Raw genomic sequence first — 17,892 nt, 5'->3', positions numbered from 1 at the left:
GGGATAGAGTTAATATACAGACTGTATTTTAATTCTATGATGGTTGGGGGGTCCAAAGCAAGGAGGTTATACTAAAGATTCTGGAGTGGCGGTCCCGCATACCCGCCCATGTATCGAAGTCATCGAAGTGATGTTGCGGTGGCCATATTGCTCAGGGCAGAGAGAGGCGGCGCCTGCCTTGTAGCGCCGTAATGCTCAGGGCGCTTGCGGCCGTGCGTTTCGTTATGGCGACAAAAACACCTGTTTCATATTTTTTAGGAGGTGAGGGAACGTGGGAAGGACTTTAATGCACATCTGTTAAAATTTTTCTTTGACACTTGGCGTTTTAAGCGTGTTAAAAAAACGCCAGGCCTACACGGAACGCGCACCACAGTCGCAACAAAAGCTAGTAAAAGCGGCCTTTCAGAGCCTTTTCTAAACACTCTTTGGGAGGCTACAAGGACACTGCTGGGTATTCACGGCGCCATAAATAATCATAAATTTTCTGTTGTAGGCTAGCATTCCCTATGCTATCCAATCTGTGGGAAATCGTACGCGGTTTCTGCTACACACTTGTTGCAAATTTCGTGCATTTTTTCAAGCAGTGGCTGATGGCGATGCAGAAGTATGCATGAAGTGGTTATGTGCCACAGTTAACACGTGATCAAGAACGAGTGTTCTAATAGGTGGGAGCATTGGACGCAGCGGTCCGCGGTGGCACAAATGCCGCTTTATCGGTTCTGTTGAAACGGCGAGCAGTGACTGCAGAGGCCACCATCCTCTTGAGCCCCAACGCAAACACCAGCGCTTCATATCGGCTTACCGCTTTTGGTGTTGGAAATATTCATGTCGCCGTTGGCATTGCTACGCAACTGCAAACGACTAGATATGTGGTTGTTTAACTTATGTGTGAGCGTGGATTCGTACGTACGAGTATATTAAGCCCCACTTCATGACGTCTCGCTCAATAATAAAAAAAATTAAAGCATTCACCTTGCATCCGCATGCTTCGCGTAACATCGATTTCCATTGTACGCGGGATCTGCCGAATTTTTCTAATGGGAAAGTTTGCGTGGCTGTGCGGAATTATTTCAACAAAACCAATCGGTTAACTAGCTAATTCATAATAATACCCATCTGTGTTGACATATATGTACAATTTTAATAGTGTACTGATTTTTTTTATTACCAATAGAAGAGAGCAATAGCTTTCTTGTTTTGGTACATCTTTCCGAGCAAAAACTGGATACAAGATATGCAATTTTATTGTATAACCTCATTTATTCTAAAGTTTCATAACATTTCATGATATCACTCAATTCTTGGGCCATCCCCCACAGTGGGTGTGGGCCTAAGTTGAAGGAAAACAATAACCAGGTGGGGCTCGGCTGGACGCAGCCTAATTCAAGCAGGAACGTTAAGAAAGTCATTTGATGCCTGCGCGGCGCGCATTCGAGCATCGTCAGCATGAACGGGCCTAATGGAGTCAATGGACTGACTGGTCTGCCAGACACGGTGGGCGTCAACTTATACTGGAACTACTGGCCTATGGAGATGGCAGACCTTCTGGAAAGAATCAGAAACTTCAAACACTATCTGCCGCGAGGAGACCATTTCAATTCATCTTATAGCATATGGCTGCACACATTCGGAGTGCCACCACCGGTGCCCAAGAGTCAGGTGCGGAGCGCTCTGCCCGCGCCAGAGCACGATTCTCCGTCCATGGAACAACTCTTCTACAGGGAACACTTCGCGACGGCACGACGGACGCAGGCTGAAACGAGCGAGTTCCGAAGCAAGAACAACGTCACCGTCAGAGGACGAGCAGTTCCGACGCCCATTTTGCAACTTTACGAAGCCAACTTGCCGGAATGCGTCGCCGAAGCTGCCGCCTGCGCGCTCAAACACGGCCCTCTCACCGCCTTGCAGTCGCAGTGCTGGCCCGTGGCACTTCGCGGCAGGGACCTCCTCGCGATCTCACACAACCGAGCTCAAGCGAACGAGCAGGCCTACCTTGTACCAGCCATCGTCCGCGCTGTGCACCAGCCATCTACTGACAATGGTCTTGTTGCGCTCATACTCGTTCCGACCCGCGAGGTGGCGGAGAAAATTCAACGTCTGGTTGCGGACTTGGAGATGTACACCGGTGTTCGTTCCGTGTGCCTGTGCTCGGGTGATTGGAAGGAAAGACAGCTGAAGATACTTAAGAAGGCGAGTTACGGGATGTGGATCGCGACGCCTAGCCGTTTGCTATCGTTCTTGAAGGAAGGGAAGGTGAAAATTAGCGGCTGTACACTTCTAGTGCTGGATGAAGCTGACCGCATGTTGGCGATGGGCTTCGAGAAAACGCTTCGCTCCATCACTGCCGTCGTCCGACCTGATCGCCAGACGCTCGTATTGGCAAACTCTGCATCGAGGGAGGTTGGAAACCTTGCCGATTTCTTGCTCAGAGACCACGTCCAGGTTACCATCGGATACAGCAAGCTGGCAGAGAACGAGAGGGTCGAGCAGACAGTTATCGTATGTGAGAAACCTCGCAAACTGGATAGGCTCGTCACCTTGTTTGAGGACATTCTCAAAAAGAAGGATGACAAGGTCATCGTCTTCGTCGAGACTAGGTCGAACGTGGACAAGACCGTGTTTGAACTACAGCTGCGGGGCTGGTCTGTCGCCGGTATACACGGCGCGAAGACGAGGGACGAGCGACGGCGGGCGATGGACGCGTTCAAGTCGGGTCTGTCGAGCATTCTCGTGGTGACCGACGTTGCAGCTCAGCAGGTGGACGTCGGCTGCGTGCGCTACGTCGTCCATTACGACCGCCCGGCGAACGCAGACGTCTACGTGAACCGCGTGAACTGCGCGTTGCACTGCGACGGATCGGGAGTGGCGTACGCCTTTCTCGCTCCCGACGATGCCCGTCACGCGAAAGAGCTCGTCTTTTACCTGCGAGACGCCGGCCAGGAGGTTGATCCTCACGTAGTCCAAATCGCCGAGAGGGAATCGCGTTTTGAGAGGCGCAAAGCAGGACGCGTGTCCCATTGAACGGTCTCCTCATAGCCGTGCGCTCTCCGCGAATCCCTGGTGGCGATAGTCATGAAATTTTCACTTTTACAGGAACAAAATCGTAGCTTATTTAAAATGGAATGCTGTGTGCTCCAGCATGCGTTCTCGCTTGCTATTTTTCCAAGACCTTGCATCGTGCGGAATGGGAAGGTGGATATAAACTTGTAAATGTCGTATAGTAAAGTGACTGAACAGTTAGTTGTTCTACTCAATGCAAATATTTTATTCATTTTTTTTAATACTGCCAGTTTTTTCCCGAAACTATTGCAGGCGGGCAAACATTTTTGACAAGCAGGTAAATTTTAGATTGCGACGCATGTGTTGCTGAACGAAAGACAGCTTGAATGCCTTTCTTTCTGTTTCTTCTATATACCTACCTAGCCACGTATACGTCTGGGTGCAGTCGCGGTCGTCTTTTTTGCTTCGTATATCCCAAAATTAACCTATGAGGATATGAGTGTATGACGAGCACGAGTCACAGGTTATGACACCTACAATGTGAATCGTCAATCGCGTACTTCATAAAACCCTTTCCGCCAGAGACGGGTAACACAAATCTCCATAAGGCCTGTTTCACAAGCGAGTGATTTTTTTTCTAAGAGCTTAGCGGCAGACGTCGCGCAAGCCCAAACACGACAGTGAGGAGGCCACCCCTAGCTCACCATTTGAAACGTCCGAGCTGATTATGTTTGACGTAAGCAACTGATTTATACAGTTTGAGGTATACGCATTGTCATGGCAGTGCAAAAAAAATAGAAAACTAGAAAATCTGTGTTGGTGACCATCACCCACACAGATTGCATAGGTGAAAATTGCGTAGGTGACCATCCTTAACGTGATGGCACGTTCCATTGTAACCAATGAAACGCAGCGCGCTGATGGGTGGATTTGACCGTTTCGTAGTGTTGGCTCATTCAAAACGGGGCTGTCGACAGAGCTCGGAAAAATTCCGAGTTTCGCCAAGATCGGATCATCCTGCATAGCACCCCATGCTAATTTTTTTCAAAACTGGTACAGAAAGCAAAATTGCCGTATGTTGCACCAAGCACGGACGCACCCCCGCCTGTATATGACGTCACCTTTTCTTATCTCTTACGCTATCCCTTACGCTCATCGTGATAAAGTGCAAACGGAACCAGAATGCTTATTCAACGAAGGTATGTGATCGCCCATGGTACATTTTGAGTGGGCATCATTAATCATGGCTCTGCTGAAAAAAAAAAAGACGGGTTGCTCCGCTTCTTGCAGTGAACTACAATTAATGCTGCCTACATAACTGAGTAGTATCCACAGCCTAAGACCGGGGGTATTTTCGCATGGCTTCCCGGGGTATCTCTTCTCACTATATTGGACCTGAAAGACGCATATCATATAACCAACTGCCATTGGATGACGAAGCGAAGAAGCTGGCCGTAATAAACACGCAAAAGGGGCTGTTCCGCTATAAAACTCATCCGTGCGTATCTGCCTTGGCTCTCGCGATTTTCAGTGGCGCATGGAAACAGTCCTGGCTGGCCGTCCAACCGAGCAGGTGTACTTCGCTGACGTATAAATAGCGAAACGTCAAGAGTACAACGACTCGGTGATCCAGCATGTTTTGCGCCGACTTCAAAATAATGATGTCAAGTTGAAGAAAAAAAAAAGGCAGCTTCCCACTGAAAGGTGCCGAGCCCTTTTTGGGAGGTGAAGGGCAGCAGCTGTAACGTACAAGGATGCTTTCTAAGCCTTCACTCCTTTTCTATGTACTGCAGCTACATTCAGCTAGCTCGTGCTGTCTTAGAAGTAGCGGGCCAAACCTATAGTGCCGTCCCGAGCTGTCAACGTGGGTTGACCATTTCTACGTTCACCGGAACTTTCACCAATGTCTGCTTTTGTCTGTCTGTTGACTAGCGGAATGTGCAGTGTGAGAGTGCATCGACATACCACGACTTCGCTGCCAGCTCTCGGGGCCACATATTGGTCCACCGAAACTCGGCCTTCAGATTATCTCCAGAGGCCGAGTTTCGCGTCTTGACGTAAACACTATGCGAGTGCAAGTCTTGGAATAGTTTTCATCATGAGCTCGATGTTATCACCACAAAAATTACCAAATTTCTCGCACCAAGCAAAATACATCGTTTACGCGTTTCAACGCGCCAAGACAGCGTAGGAATTTCCACAGAATTTGAGCTTTGGTTGACTCGTTACATCAACCAATTTCATTATTTAGTGTTTTCGAAACGTGGCCCAGGAGTTTACATGCTAGTCTATACGCTTTTTGTAACTACCAAGCTTAATACTGCCACCGCATTTCAGATTGCCATGCTGGTTCTGCCCTATGTATTTTACCATACATTCTTTATATGAATCTTGCCCTTCAGGTACATCACTGCGGATTGGAATGGAGTGAAATTGATGTACAGCGAAAATCGCGGAATGGTACTTTTATCACCGATTTCATCTACCACTTCCCATCTTCATCTGTTCCTGTTTCCTTGAGTAGGCATATTGCTTGAGGGTAAGCAAGTTTTAATTCTCGGCGATATTAGTATTCATTCAATAGACATCGATAGTTGCATTACAACTGCATATACTGACTGTTTAGCTATGGTTTCCGATTTGAATAAATAATTGCTTATGTCACTAGGTATTCTACACATGAAAGCTATACTCTTCTTCATCGTACCTTAACTAACATCGCACCGTCTCCACCAGCGTGTCCCAGAGATACGCACATCACAGTCCACTTACCTGCATTTGTCTCAAGTCGGATGGTAAACCTTCTGTCTAACCTACTTTTTCTCAAAGTTAGACCGCCCGGTCTTGCACTTTCTGCTGCCACATTATACCCGCTGTTACGCTTCATTTTACGCGAACCCCTTTGGGCCCAAATGCAAGACCACGGACAGCGTGCGAACGCTCCCGGGCCTGTAAACGCATCGGGGGTAGAGGCGCAGAAGTGTATGCCCAGACGCCAGGGAACCTGAGACGCTGCTGCCGCGAAGGTCGTCATGTGCTGTGCGCGAGAACGCGGTGAACTCATGGCTCATTCGCACCTGGCTCTTGAGTGTGGGAACGCCGGTGGTGTGATCGGTGGCGCGATCAGTCGCGTGATCGGTGGCGTGACCAGTGGCGTGGTAGGTGGTGCGAACACAAGGTGATCCATATTTGGTCATGTCTGGAGTCGCCTGACGTCCCACAAGCGTTTGGAACCCTTTAAAAACGCGCAGGGAGAGACTGGGTGAAGCAGTCTGGATTGAGACTCTGCCGGAACTCTGCTCCTCGGCTTCTTACCTTTGTTTGTAAACTTGAATGTCCACTTTGGCCTAACTATGTAGTATTAAACTGTTTTGATTTGCTGTTCTGCGCCGTCTCGCCGGTACTTCCCTTCTCGTCGGTCCTGATGCAAGTTACGAGCACAACCTGCTGACGGCGGCGGTCAAGAGACACCCTTAACAACTAGTGGCAGTGGTGGGATGCTGCAGTCATTTCGACGACTCGAGGGCTGAGCTGCGACACGGATCCACGAGCCGTCTCGTCTGCCAGGCCGCAAACAGATGCAGTGTTTGCGAGGGTCTACGCGGAATTCTTGGCTGTTGAGTGGTGAGTGCGGGGCTTTGTCTGCTGAGTTTTGCCAGGCTTTTTCAGTGGGGAAGCGTAACTGGTAATTCGAATTATTGTTGTCGCCAAAGTGGGCTGCGGCAAGATAGTTGTGTACAGTAGGAAAGGTCGCACTGAACACAGCCATGAAGTTGCTGCGTAAAGCGGAGTTATTACAGCTTGCAAAGGAGTTGCGTTTGGATGTTTCTGACGCACTCCGGAAACCAGAATTGATCGAGGCTATTAGTGCTCTGGAGGCTGAGGAAGATGAGCTGACGGAATGCCTTGAGATAATTCGAGAAAGGGAAGCCGCAAAAAGACAGGCAGAGGAGCGTAGAGAACAGCAAGAGAAAGAGCGTGAGGAAAGGGAGCTCGAATTAAAACGACTCGAGTTTCAACGTTCGAGAGAGCGCGAGGAACGCGATCACGCGCTCGAGTTAAAGCGACTCGAGGTTGAAATAGAGCGCGTGCGAACGGCAGGGCAGAGAAGCGAGGCAAACAGTGCAGGGGTGCACATATCGCTCAAAATGACAGAACTAATTCGCCCTTATAAACTCGGAGAGGACATTGGGTTGTTCTTGGTGAACTTTGAGCGGACGTGTGAGAAGCAAAGGTTCTCCCGTGAGTCGTGGCCACAGCGCTTGCTCACACTCTTACCTGGCGAGGCAGCAGAAGTAATCGCTCGTTTATCCACTGAAGAGGTCGACGATTACGATAAAGTAAAATCCAGTTTGCTTAGGAAGTACAGGCTGTCCGCGGAGGCATTCCGGCGGAAGTTCCGGGAATTGGAGAAAGGAAGGAGTGAGTCATACACTGAATTTGCCTATAAACTGAAGTCAAACATGGTGGAATGGCTAAAGGAGGAGAAGGCCTACGGTGACCACGCAAAGGTTATTGAGTGTTTTTTACTAGAGCAATTCTACAACCGGTTACCAGAGAACATTAGGCATTGGGTGCAAGACAGGCCAGATGTTAGCTCTGTAGCCAGAGCCGCAGAGCTAGCAGAGGAATTCGTCACACGTCGGGCTCGCGAAGGCAGTGACAGTGGTCGAAAAGGGGGTCCCGATTTTAGGTTCAAGCCAAAGAGAGGGCCTGTGAAAACGAAGGAAGAGCCTGAAATTGGGAATGCCCGAACCGTAAATACGTCGGAGTCGGAACGGAACACCGAACTTGCGTTAGAACAGCAAAAGGAAGCTAGAAGCGAGGAAACCGTTCCTTTGCTATAACTGCCATAAACCCGGTCACATTGCGGCGCACTGTAAGAAACCAAAAGTTGTGTTTCTATCCATCAGTGGTAGGGACGAGAATATCGAGCTTCTCGAACCTTACATGCGCGACCTTGAAGTGAACGGGAAGCCATGCCGCGTACTGCGCGATTCTGCGGCTACGATGGACGTAGTTCACAGCTCGTACGTTGAACCGCAAATGTTCACGGGTGAGTGTGCTTCGATCAAGCAGGCTGTAGAGTCGTGTAGTGCATGCCTTCCCGTCGCAAAGGTAACTATCAAAGGTCATTTCGGCACGCTCGAGACGGAAGCTGCCGTGTCGCCGGCACTCCCTCCGCAATACCCTTACCTGTTTTCGAATAGATCGGACAAGATGCTGCGCGAGAGAGGGCAGCTGTTTGGGGAGGCAAATGTGATGGCGCTAACGCGTTCGAAAGCACGGGAACTCGCTGCGAAGGCAGTTGCCGAGTCTCCTTTAGCTGAAATCGGCCTGACGCAGGACTCCCCAGCAGAGGTCGAACTTGCGCCAGCGTTACAACAGCAGGGGGTCCCATCTGTGGAGGATGAAGCTACGGCACGGGCATCATCAGAAATATTGGAAGAGCATTCCAGAGATTTACTTGTAGCGCCTACGTCGAAAAGCTTACAGCGACTGTTAATGGTAGACAGCATGGCCTTGAGGAATCAACAAGATAAAGACCCGAGCTTGCGAAACATCCAGAGCAGGGTAAATGAAAAGATAGCCCCGAAAAACATAAGTTATTATGAGAAGGATGGCATACTGTACAGGAAGTATGTTGACAAAAGGGGTGTAATGTTTGATCAGCTGGTCGTGCCTCAAGCTTATCGAGAGGATTTACTGCGCTTGTCGCATGGAAGTTCTTGGGCAGGTCATTTAGGCGTCAAGAAAACGAAGGGACGGTTGTTGCATGAGTATTATTGGCCAGGCTGTTTCCGCGACGCAGAGCGATTTGTAAGGACACGCGACACGTGTCAGCGTGTAGGTAAGCCGGGTGACAAGTCGAGGGCGCCGATGAAGCTGGTGCCTATCATCACAGAGCCGTTTCGGCGGCTCGTAGTGGACACTGTAGGCCCACTGCCGGCGACATCGTCGGGGTACCGCCACGTGCTGACCGCGATATGCCCAGCGACTAAGTTCCCCGAAGCGGTTCCACTTAAAGAACTTAGCTCTGTGGAAATAGTTAACGCGCTCCTTTCCATATTCGCACGAGTTGGCTTTCCCGCCGAAATACAGTCGGATCAAGGCTCTGTGTTCACTAGTGCTCTTACCACTACGTTTTTGGAAAGGTGCGGAGTAAAACTAATTCATAGTTGAGTCTACCACCCTCAGTCTAACTCCGTGGAGAAGCTCCACTCCGTTCTGAAGCGAGTGTTGAGGGCGTTATGCTACGAAAGGAAGACGGACTGGGAGCTATGTTTGCCGGCTACCATGTTCGCGTTAAGGACTGCCCCGCATGAAGCAACGGGGTTTTCGCCAGCTGAGCTCGTGTACGGCTGCTCGTTGCGATCTCCTCTTCGCTTGCTTCGAGAATCGTGGGAAGGCCGAGCCGAAGACCCAGTAGTGGTCGAGTACGTTTTGAAGCTACTGGAGCGTTTAAGAAGCGCTCAACGGTTATCAGAGCAAGCCATGGCTAAAGCGCAACATAGGTCAAAGGTGTACTATGACCGCACAGCCAGAACCCGTCGATTCGCTGTCGGGGACAAAGTAATGATACTGCGACCGTCGCAGAAAAACAAGTTAGAAGTGCAGTGGGAAGGTCCCGCCAACGTAGTTGAAAAGCTTTCTGACACAAACTACGTGATACGCCTGCCCGGAAAGCGAAAGATACAGCAAGTGTATCATTGCAATCTGCTCAAGCCATACCGAGAACGGAAAGCAGTGGTATGCATGATGGTGAACATCCCCGAGGAGATTCCAGTTGAACTTCCAGGGCTTGCATCAGTCATAAACGGTGAGGATGGTGAACCACTAATCAAAGAATTAATATCGAAAGCGCAGTTAGAGCCGGAGCAAAAAATCGAGCTCCAGGATCTTCTGAAAGAATTTCAGGACTTATTTGTAGATAGGCCTGGAAGAACCTCAGTTGTTACTCATGACATCGAGCTGACATCCTCAGAACCCGTGCGTAGCAAAGCTTACCGAGTGTCACCGCGCCAACGAGAGATTATGGATTCCGAGGTGAAGAAGATGTTAGAATTAGGCGTGATCGAGCCTTGTGAGAGCGATTACACTTCGCCCTTAATCTTAGTTGAGGTGCCGGGAAAAGATCCACGCCCTTGCGTGGATTATCGCAAGCTAAACTCGATCACCAAAGATCAGATTTACCCTATACCAAAGATTGAAGAGCGCATTGAGAGGGTTAGTGGAGCTCGATATATTTCCACGCTGGATCTCGTTCGAGGCTACTGGCAGGTTCCTCTCACCGAAAGGGCTAGCAGATATGCAGCGTTCATATCGCCGTTGGGAACGTTCCGCCCTAAGGTATTAAGCTTCGGTTTGAAAAATGCACCATACTGTTTTTCAAGCCTTATGGACAAGGTGTTACGAGGACTAGGGGAATTCGCTTTACCCTACTTAGACGATGTGGCGATATATTCGTCCGCTTGGTCGGAACACATGCAACATCTGCGAGTGGTTCGAACGCGTTTGCGTGAAGCGGGACTAACTGTGAAGGCACCTAAATGCCAACTCGCTCAAGCTGAGGTGATCTACCTAGGTCACATAATCGGACAAGGACGCCTCCGACCTTCTGAGCTCAAGGTGGCTGCCATACGCGATTTCCCGCAACCACGCTCAAAGACAGATATCCGCTCATTTCTGGGGGTTGCAGGTTACTATCAACGTGTTATCAACGAGATATTCGGAATTAGCTAGCGCTTTAACTGACGCGCTCCGGAAAACTGAGCCACAAACTGTCATCTGGGATGACCGTAAAGAGGAGGCTTTCAAAGCATTAAAAGCCGCCTTAACATGTCAACCTGTGCTGAAATCACCTGATTATTCGAAAGAGTTCATAGTTCAGTGTGATGCTAGTGAGCGAGGCATGGGAGTAGTGTTGTGCCAACGAGGAGAGGACGGTGAACACCCAGTTCTTTATGCCAGTCTGTCACAGAACGAGCGCTAAAAAAGGGCGCGACGCCAAATTCTTGCGATAACGCGCGAAAGAGACGCCGCGAGGTCAAAAGAAAAAAAAAGAAAACAAACATCCAAGGTCCCCGGGCGCGCGCTCTCCCCGCGGAAGCGTGGCGTCGCAGACGAACATCCTCACCCCGCATCGGCGGCCCAGCAAGCCCGCGATTTTTCTAGAACGAACGGGGCGTGGTCAAACCGAGTTGAATCATCCTCCGGGGAGGGCAGTCAAACCGTCTCGCACCTCTCCCCAGCCTTCGTTGCGTATCGCGCCGACGAAATGACGAGAAACATCTGGAAAGTCGCGCGCAAGGTATTTAACCGAGCAGCCGAGACGAGAAATCAGGAGGAGACGGAAGTTAACGCCAGAGCGCGTAGGGATTCCGCCGTGTAGTCGGCGAAGTTTTGGTCCGAAGGGACGAGGCCGGAGGTGAAGAGGATTTCCACCTGAGGGGTGACGACTCGAGCTACAGGCAAGAGCGTGTGTTTACCGCTATTGAGCGAGGACGCGTGGCAACAGCTGCGGGTGTGAAGCCGACGTGTTCCGGCGAAGAAGTTGAAGTTTGAAGAGTGGCCAATTCAAGACGGGAGGTTTCCTGGAAGAGAAACTTCGAGGGCGCGGAACGACAACAACGCTGGACTTTGAGTGAGTGATTCTCGGAAGAGTATCATTCAGACTTTTGTTCCAAGGACTTTGGACTGAATAGGTTTTATATCTCTTTAGTCTTTAAGTGTCTTGGTTGTTCAATGCATGCGACTGCATTGTAGTGCGTATTGTTGTCTGTGTCCGTGGTTTTGAGTGTGGCTGATTGTACTGTGTAGTACGTTGTTTGATTGGTGACATATTGTATGCAACAATTGTGGAGTGTGCATTTTTGTGTATTGTTTTCGATCTGCCATTATTGAGAATATAATTTTGTTTGTTTATCAACTCTCGGCTCCGACTTGTTCTTTGGGCCACAGCCGGCGTCCGCTGGCGCGCCAAAAAGGACCACTTCTAAATTGTCCACGCTTTCGTGGTGCGGTTCGGGGGGCCGATACTTCGGCCCTTGGAATTAGCCCGGCGATCGCCTCCCTAATAAACGGGACAGGTGTGACACAGTCGTAAGCTGACTGTGCGAGAACAAGCGTATAGCGCAACCGAGAAAGAATGTGCGTGTCTCGTATGGGCAGTGCAAAAGTTGTCGTGCTACCTTGCAGGCTCGAGGTTCATAATAGAGACAGACCACTGTCCTCTCAGATGGCTGCAGTCCACTTCTTCCAAAAATGGTCGCCTCCTGCGCTGGAGCCTCGTTTTGCAGCAGTATTCATACGAAATACGGTACAAAAAGGGGAGTCTCAATGGCAATGCCGATGGCTTAAGCCGAAGCCTCTAGGTCATGAATTGGCCTCGATTGTTTTTTTTCCTGACATAGGTTTTTGTGTTATTATTTCTTCCGTAGTTTTGGAAGACCTGTGCGTCGTTAGGTGGGCAACGAAATTAGGGGTGTGTTTAGTACTTTGTATGAGTAATAAGATTGAGACTTTTGTGTTTAAGGTAAGCCTGGCGGGGCTCAGTGGATACGTGTCTCGCGCTTGCTTCTTCAGTGGCTTTGTTATCCTGTGTTTTCCCGTGGATTGTTTGTTCAGTCGACCGGCTCTACCATGGCGAGGATCTTGCCCTCCCAGAGAGAGAACTTCATTGTCATCTGGCATCTCTTCGGACACCACGTCGGTTCCAAACTCTTGGCAGGAACGCCGGAAGAACCTGTGGTTTCCCTTCTTGCTGATGAAAGACCTGAAGCGGTGGGGTGTGATGATCTCACCACCCGGAGCTGCCTAGCGACCAGCCCCACCGACGAGCCCCTGCGGGGTCGCCCCGGAAAGGAGCTCATACCATTGTCTTCGGCCACTTTTGACTGTCGCCATTTGCTGGATTCCATTGTATGGTTCGCCTCCAGCCTCCGGCGAATCTCGACAACATCAGGGAAATCTGGCGGAACTACCTTACGAGACGGAACAGGGCCTAGAGCCAGGTATCACGTACCGTGCTCCAGGTTAAGAAGGCTACGAGCTTCGACGACTGATCCCTGTTGACAGTGGATGCTGTCCCCTGCCATTCGGGATCTCCATCCGCGAGGGGGCAGTCTGTTACGCTTCATTTTACGCGAACCCCTTTGGGCCCAAATGCAAGACCACGGACAGCGTGCGAACGCTCCCGGGCCTGTAAACGTATCGGGGGTAGAGGCGCAGAAGTGTATGCCCAGACGCCGAGGAACCTGAGACGCTGCTGCCGCGAAGGTCGTCATGTGCTGTGCGCGAGAACGCGGTGAGCTCATGGCTCATTCGCACCTGGCTCTTGAGTGTGGGAACGCCGGTGGTGTGATCCGTGGCGCGATCAGTCGCGTGATCGGTGGCGTGACCAGTGGCGTGGTAGGTGGTGCGAACACAAGGTGATCCATATTTGGTCATGTCTGGAGTCGCCTGACGTCACACAAGCGTCTGGAACCCTTTAAAAACGCGCAGGGAGAGACTGGGTGAAGCAGTCTGGATTGAGACTCTGCCGGAACTCTGCTCCTCGGCTTCTTACCTTTGTTTGTAAACTTGAATGTCCACTTTGGTCTAACTATGTAGTATTAAACTCTTTTGATTTGCGGTTCTGCGCCGTCTCGCCGGTACTTCCCTTCTCGTCGGTCCTGATGCAAGTTACGAGCACAACCTGCTGACGGCGGCGGTCAAGAGACACCCTTAACACCGCGAACTTTTTAATCTCATTGGTCCACCTAACTTTCTGTATACCCTTAGTGCCTTCTCTGGGAATCCAGTCAGTTACCCCTAATGACCAGCTGTTATCGGGGCTACGCCCTATACGCGCCTGACCCAGTTCCAATGCTTTTTTATCAATTTCAACTATATCTTTTTACGCCAGTTTCTTCCCTGGCTCACTTTGTTCTCTTCTTGTCTCTTAAAGTTATGCCTATCATTTTCCTTTTCATCGCTTGCTGCGTCGTCTTCAATTGAACTATTTCGTTACCGCGTGAAAATGATTGTTTTTCATATCTTTCGGGAAGATCGTGCTTGCCGGTTTGAAAAGTACTCAAGCGAACATTGCAGCATACTTTGCACAATGAAATGCTTTTTTCCAAAAATTATATGTTGTAGAGCAACAAAAATATCTGAAATGAATAAAATTGTAACGAGTAAGTATTCTTGGTTGTGAACTGGTGAACAGTGCAATAAAAACACTATACCGGTATATTCAAAACTATGTTTACTAAAGAATACACAGAATATGAATTTTGTTGAAAAATGACTTAGCAACAGTATAGGAAATAATGAATGCTGTTCAAAATTTTCCTCTTCACATATACAAAGAAAATTAGAACCGAGGTGCTGCTTCGTTGCTCGCGCCATGCGGTGCATAGTTTTTTCGTGAGTCACTATGAGCTCATACACTTTTCTCAGTAAATTTTTCTTGTGTTGCGATAAGCCTCCAGTTGTTCTAATACAGATGGATATGCGCGATGTGAATGATCTCTCTATAAATGAGATGTTCAATGAACTTCGCTATTTCATCTAGCGTGATCTCTTTCCATGGGCCAACTCCCTCCAAATAGGTTGGCGTCCAATATATGCTTCCAAGCTTATTTATTTACAGTTTTACGCATATGGTATTTTAAAAAAAGAACAATGTCGCGCGCAGTTCTAAAACGTTGCGCACTGCTCCGCAGCCAGGGCCACGATGTGCCCCGGGGGCCTTCTTGTCATTAGGTGAAGCTCTGCAGCCGGCGCCAGCACACTGCATCCCAACGAAGTGTGGACCTCGCACGTAACCAGAGTAGCTATATGATTGTGCACAAGTGTTGGAAGCTTTACGCACATGCGGCGGAGGAGACAACCTGAGGATGTAAACAAAAAAAACATGATCGGCGGTGAATGTCGATCAGGCTGAAGCGAAAAATCGTCACCTTAAAGATTTCGAGCTCAGGTGCTATCATCCTCAAACTCTATAAGCTCGTCTTCGCTCAGTTCAGGTGGGGTTGCAAGACAGTTTCGAGCAGCGCATGTGTTTTGCAGCGCTGGTGCGCACCCATGCGCACGTGACGATGACGTCACAGGAGCGACTATGGGGACACTAGATGCGACACTGTGGCTGATAAAAGAATGCAAGCAAAGCGAAAACTGCTAGAAACTGTCAGAGAAGACCCCCTCGACATTTTGAACATACGGTGTTGTCACACAGGTCCCGTTTTTTAGGGAGGCGATCGCCGGGCTAATTCCAAGGGCCGAAGTATCGGCCCCCCGAACCGCAGCACGAAAGCGTGGACAATTTAGAAGTGGTCCTTTTTGGCACGCCAGCGGACGCCGTCTGTGGCCCAAGAACAAGTCAGAGCCGAGAGTTGATAAACAAACAAAATTATATTCTCAATAATGGCAGATCGAAAACAATACACAAGAATGCACACTCCACAATTGTTGCATACAATATGTCACCAATCAAACAACGTACTACACAGTACAATCAGCCACACTCAAAACAACGGACACAGACAACAATACGCACTACAATGCAGTCGCATGCATTGAACAACCAAGACACCTAAAAACTAAAGAGACAGAAAACCTATTCAGTCCAAAGTTCTTGAAACGAAAGTCTGGATGATACTCTTCCGAGAATCACTCACTCAAAGTCCAGCGTTGTTGTCGTTCCGCTGCCCCTGAAGTTTCTCTTCCAGGAAACCTCGCCGAAGTTTCTCTTCCAGGAAACGTCGCGTCTTCAATTGGCCACTCTCCAAGCTTCAAACTTCTTCGCCGGAAACACGTCGACTTCACACACGCAGCTGTTGCCACGCGTCTTCGCTCGATAGCGGTAAACACACACACTCTTGCCTGTAGCTCGAGTCGTCACCCCTCAAGTGGAAATCATCCTCTTCTCCTGCTTTGTCTCTACGGACAAAACCTTCGCCAAGTACACGGCGGAATTCCTACGCGCTCTGGCGCTAACTTCCGTCTTCTCCTGATTTCTCACTTCGGCTGCTCCATTAAATACCTTCCGCGCGAGATTCCAGAAAGTTCTCGTTCTTTCGTCGGCGCGATGCGCAGAGAAGGCTGGGGAGAAGGTCTAGACGATTCGAATGCCGTCTGCGACGGATGACTCAACCCGGCATAAACCACGCCCCTTTCCATCTAGAAAAATCGAGTGCTTGCTTGGCCGCCGTTGTGGGGTGAGGAGGTTCGTCGACGAAGCCACGCTTCCGCGGGGAGAGAGAGCGTGCCCGGGGAGCTTGTTTCTTTTTTCTTTTTCTTTTATCGTTGACCTCGCGGCGTCACTCCGGCGTTTCGTCGCGAGGAGTTGGCGGCGCGCTCTTTTTGAGCGCTCGTTCTGTGACAGGTGTACCTTCGTAAATATTTTTGTAGACAAATTTACTCTGGCTCTCTATTGAATAGCTGGTACAATCTTCTGACAATTGTTACTGCTCAACATTGTCAAATTGCGAAGTTGACACTTTCATGCAATTTTCGGCTTGAAAAGGTTCTTCTCTTTACAGGACTTCAGTGTTACTGTAGCATAATGACGATGGGCAGGCACTTTTGTTAAATTCACCCGCCTGATTCACTTTTCTATCAATACACGCACATTGGTTCGCGCAAAGTTCCGTCCAAATTTACTATGTTGCCAAAACGGGCAGATTGAAATTGATTCTGAAATTTGAGTGGCAAAATTTTGATGGAGGCGAAAATGCTTAAAGTCCGTGTCCTCAAATTTCGGGGCACGTTAAAGAACCCCGTGTGGTCGTAATTTCTAGAGCCCTCCACTACGGCGTCTCCCATAATCATGTGGTGATTTGGGGACGTTAAACCTCACATATTAATCAAATCAAATCTACAATAATGTCACATAACCAGTCTCTATTCTCAAATGGGCAATTTCACGGTTCATAACTCGTATAAACAGTGCTCGCTACTTCCGCCCCCCTCCCTAGTAATGACTTTGCAGAGCACGCAATCCGTACTGTACCAGATGGCCTTCTCAAGAACTAAATGGTGAACGACCTCGGAGCAAACAACGCGAATATTGCTGGGCTATCGTAATGTACGCTCCACCATGTGGCAAGTTCACTTCAGAACTGATGTTGAGTTACAATGTTCGTTCGTTCTTTGATACTTGTATGCCATCTCTTTCTCGAAGTTAGAGGCTTTCCAGATTCCCGGCTGTGGACCTGGTGTGGGTGTGCAACTTTGCCCATGGGAGGTGCAGGTATCCAAGCGTCGTCAAAGGCGCCGAGGATTTTTGGCTGGTACCAGTCGACACACGAGATGGGCAAACCCAGTGACAGTCGGACCAGATTCGTCGGCAGCTGCTTCTATCACCCTTAGCTTCAAAGCGGCCACGCGGTTGCCGATTCAGTACCGTCTTGCCCTGACAACGAAAAACCGCAGGCGTCTGCGTGAGAGGAGCGGCAAAACAAGGCAACTCTAGTACCCAATGATGCCGTTCCTGTACCTCCAACGCCGTCGACGTCTCTTCACTCGAAGAGGCTCCCATAAGTCAACCAACCTTACGAAGGTCTACACGACTACGAATACCAGAGCGAGGACTGTAGCTTCAAAACAAAAGTGTTAAGTGCAGTTCCACCATGTGTCAAACATCTGTCGCCGTCTTGTGTTACGTCATAGGCAAGCAGCCTACACATATTTCGTTGTCTTCCTAATAAAGGTATTCTAGCTGTGTCCGTTCCTAGTCCGACTCAGTCAGCCACTACAACTTTAGGCATACAAGCAGTAATATGTAATGACATCTGTACATTCTGAAAAGGTCCGCGAGTCGTTCCCATAATTCTGCAACGTTCTTATAGAAACATAGAAATATAAAAAAGGTACTGACTTTATATGTATTCCGTAAGAAAGTATATA

General features: G+C 49.3%; 1 protein-coding gene across 1 annotated transcript; it reads left to right on the top strand.

Moving 5' to 3' along the window:
- The first annotated feature begins 1,346 nt into the window (after window positions 1-1,346).
- On the top strand, window positions 1,347-3,021 carry LOC119181674 (putative ATP-dependent RNA helicase DDX5). Its single transcript, XM_037432918.2, has one exon. The coding sequence runs from the start codon at window positions 1,447-1,449 to the stop codon at window positions 3,019-3,021; it is 1,575 nt and encodes a 524-aa protein (XP_037288815.2). The 5' UTR covers window positions 1,347-1,446.
- The last annotated feature ends 14,871 nt before the right edge of the window (window positions 3,022-17,892 follow it).

This window comes from Rhipicephalus microplus, chromosome 10 (assembly GCF_043290135.1).
Source record: "Rhipicephalus microplus isolate Deutch F79 chromosome 10, USDA_Rmic, whole genome shotgun sequence".
Lineage (NCBI taxonomy): Eukaryota > Metazoa > Arthropoda > Arachnida > Ixodida > Ixodidae > Rhipicephalus > Rhipicephalus microplus.
The sequence above is the reverse complement of the archived record's forward strand: the minus strand, read 5'-3'. Positions and strand labels throughout refer to the sequence as shown.

Coding starts and splice junctions, on each gene's coding strand:
- LOC119181674 (XM_037432918.2), top strand. CDS start 1,447: ATGAACGGGCCTAATGGAGTCAATGGACTGACTGGTCTGCCAGACACG.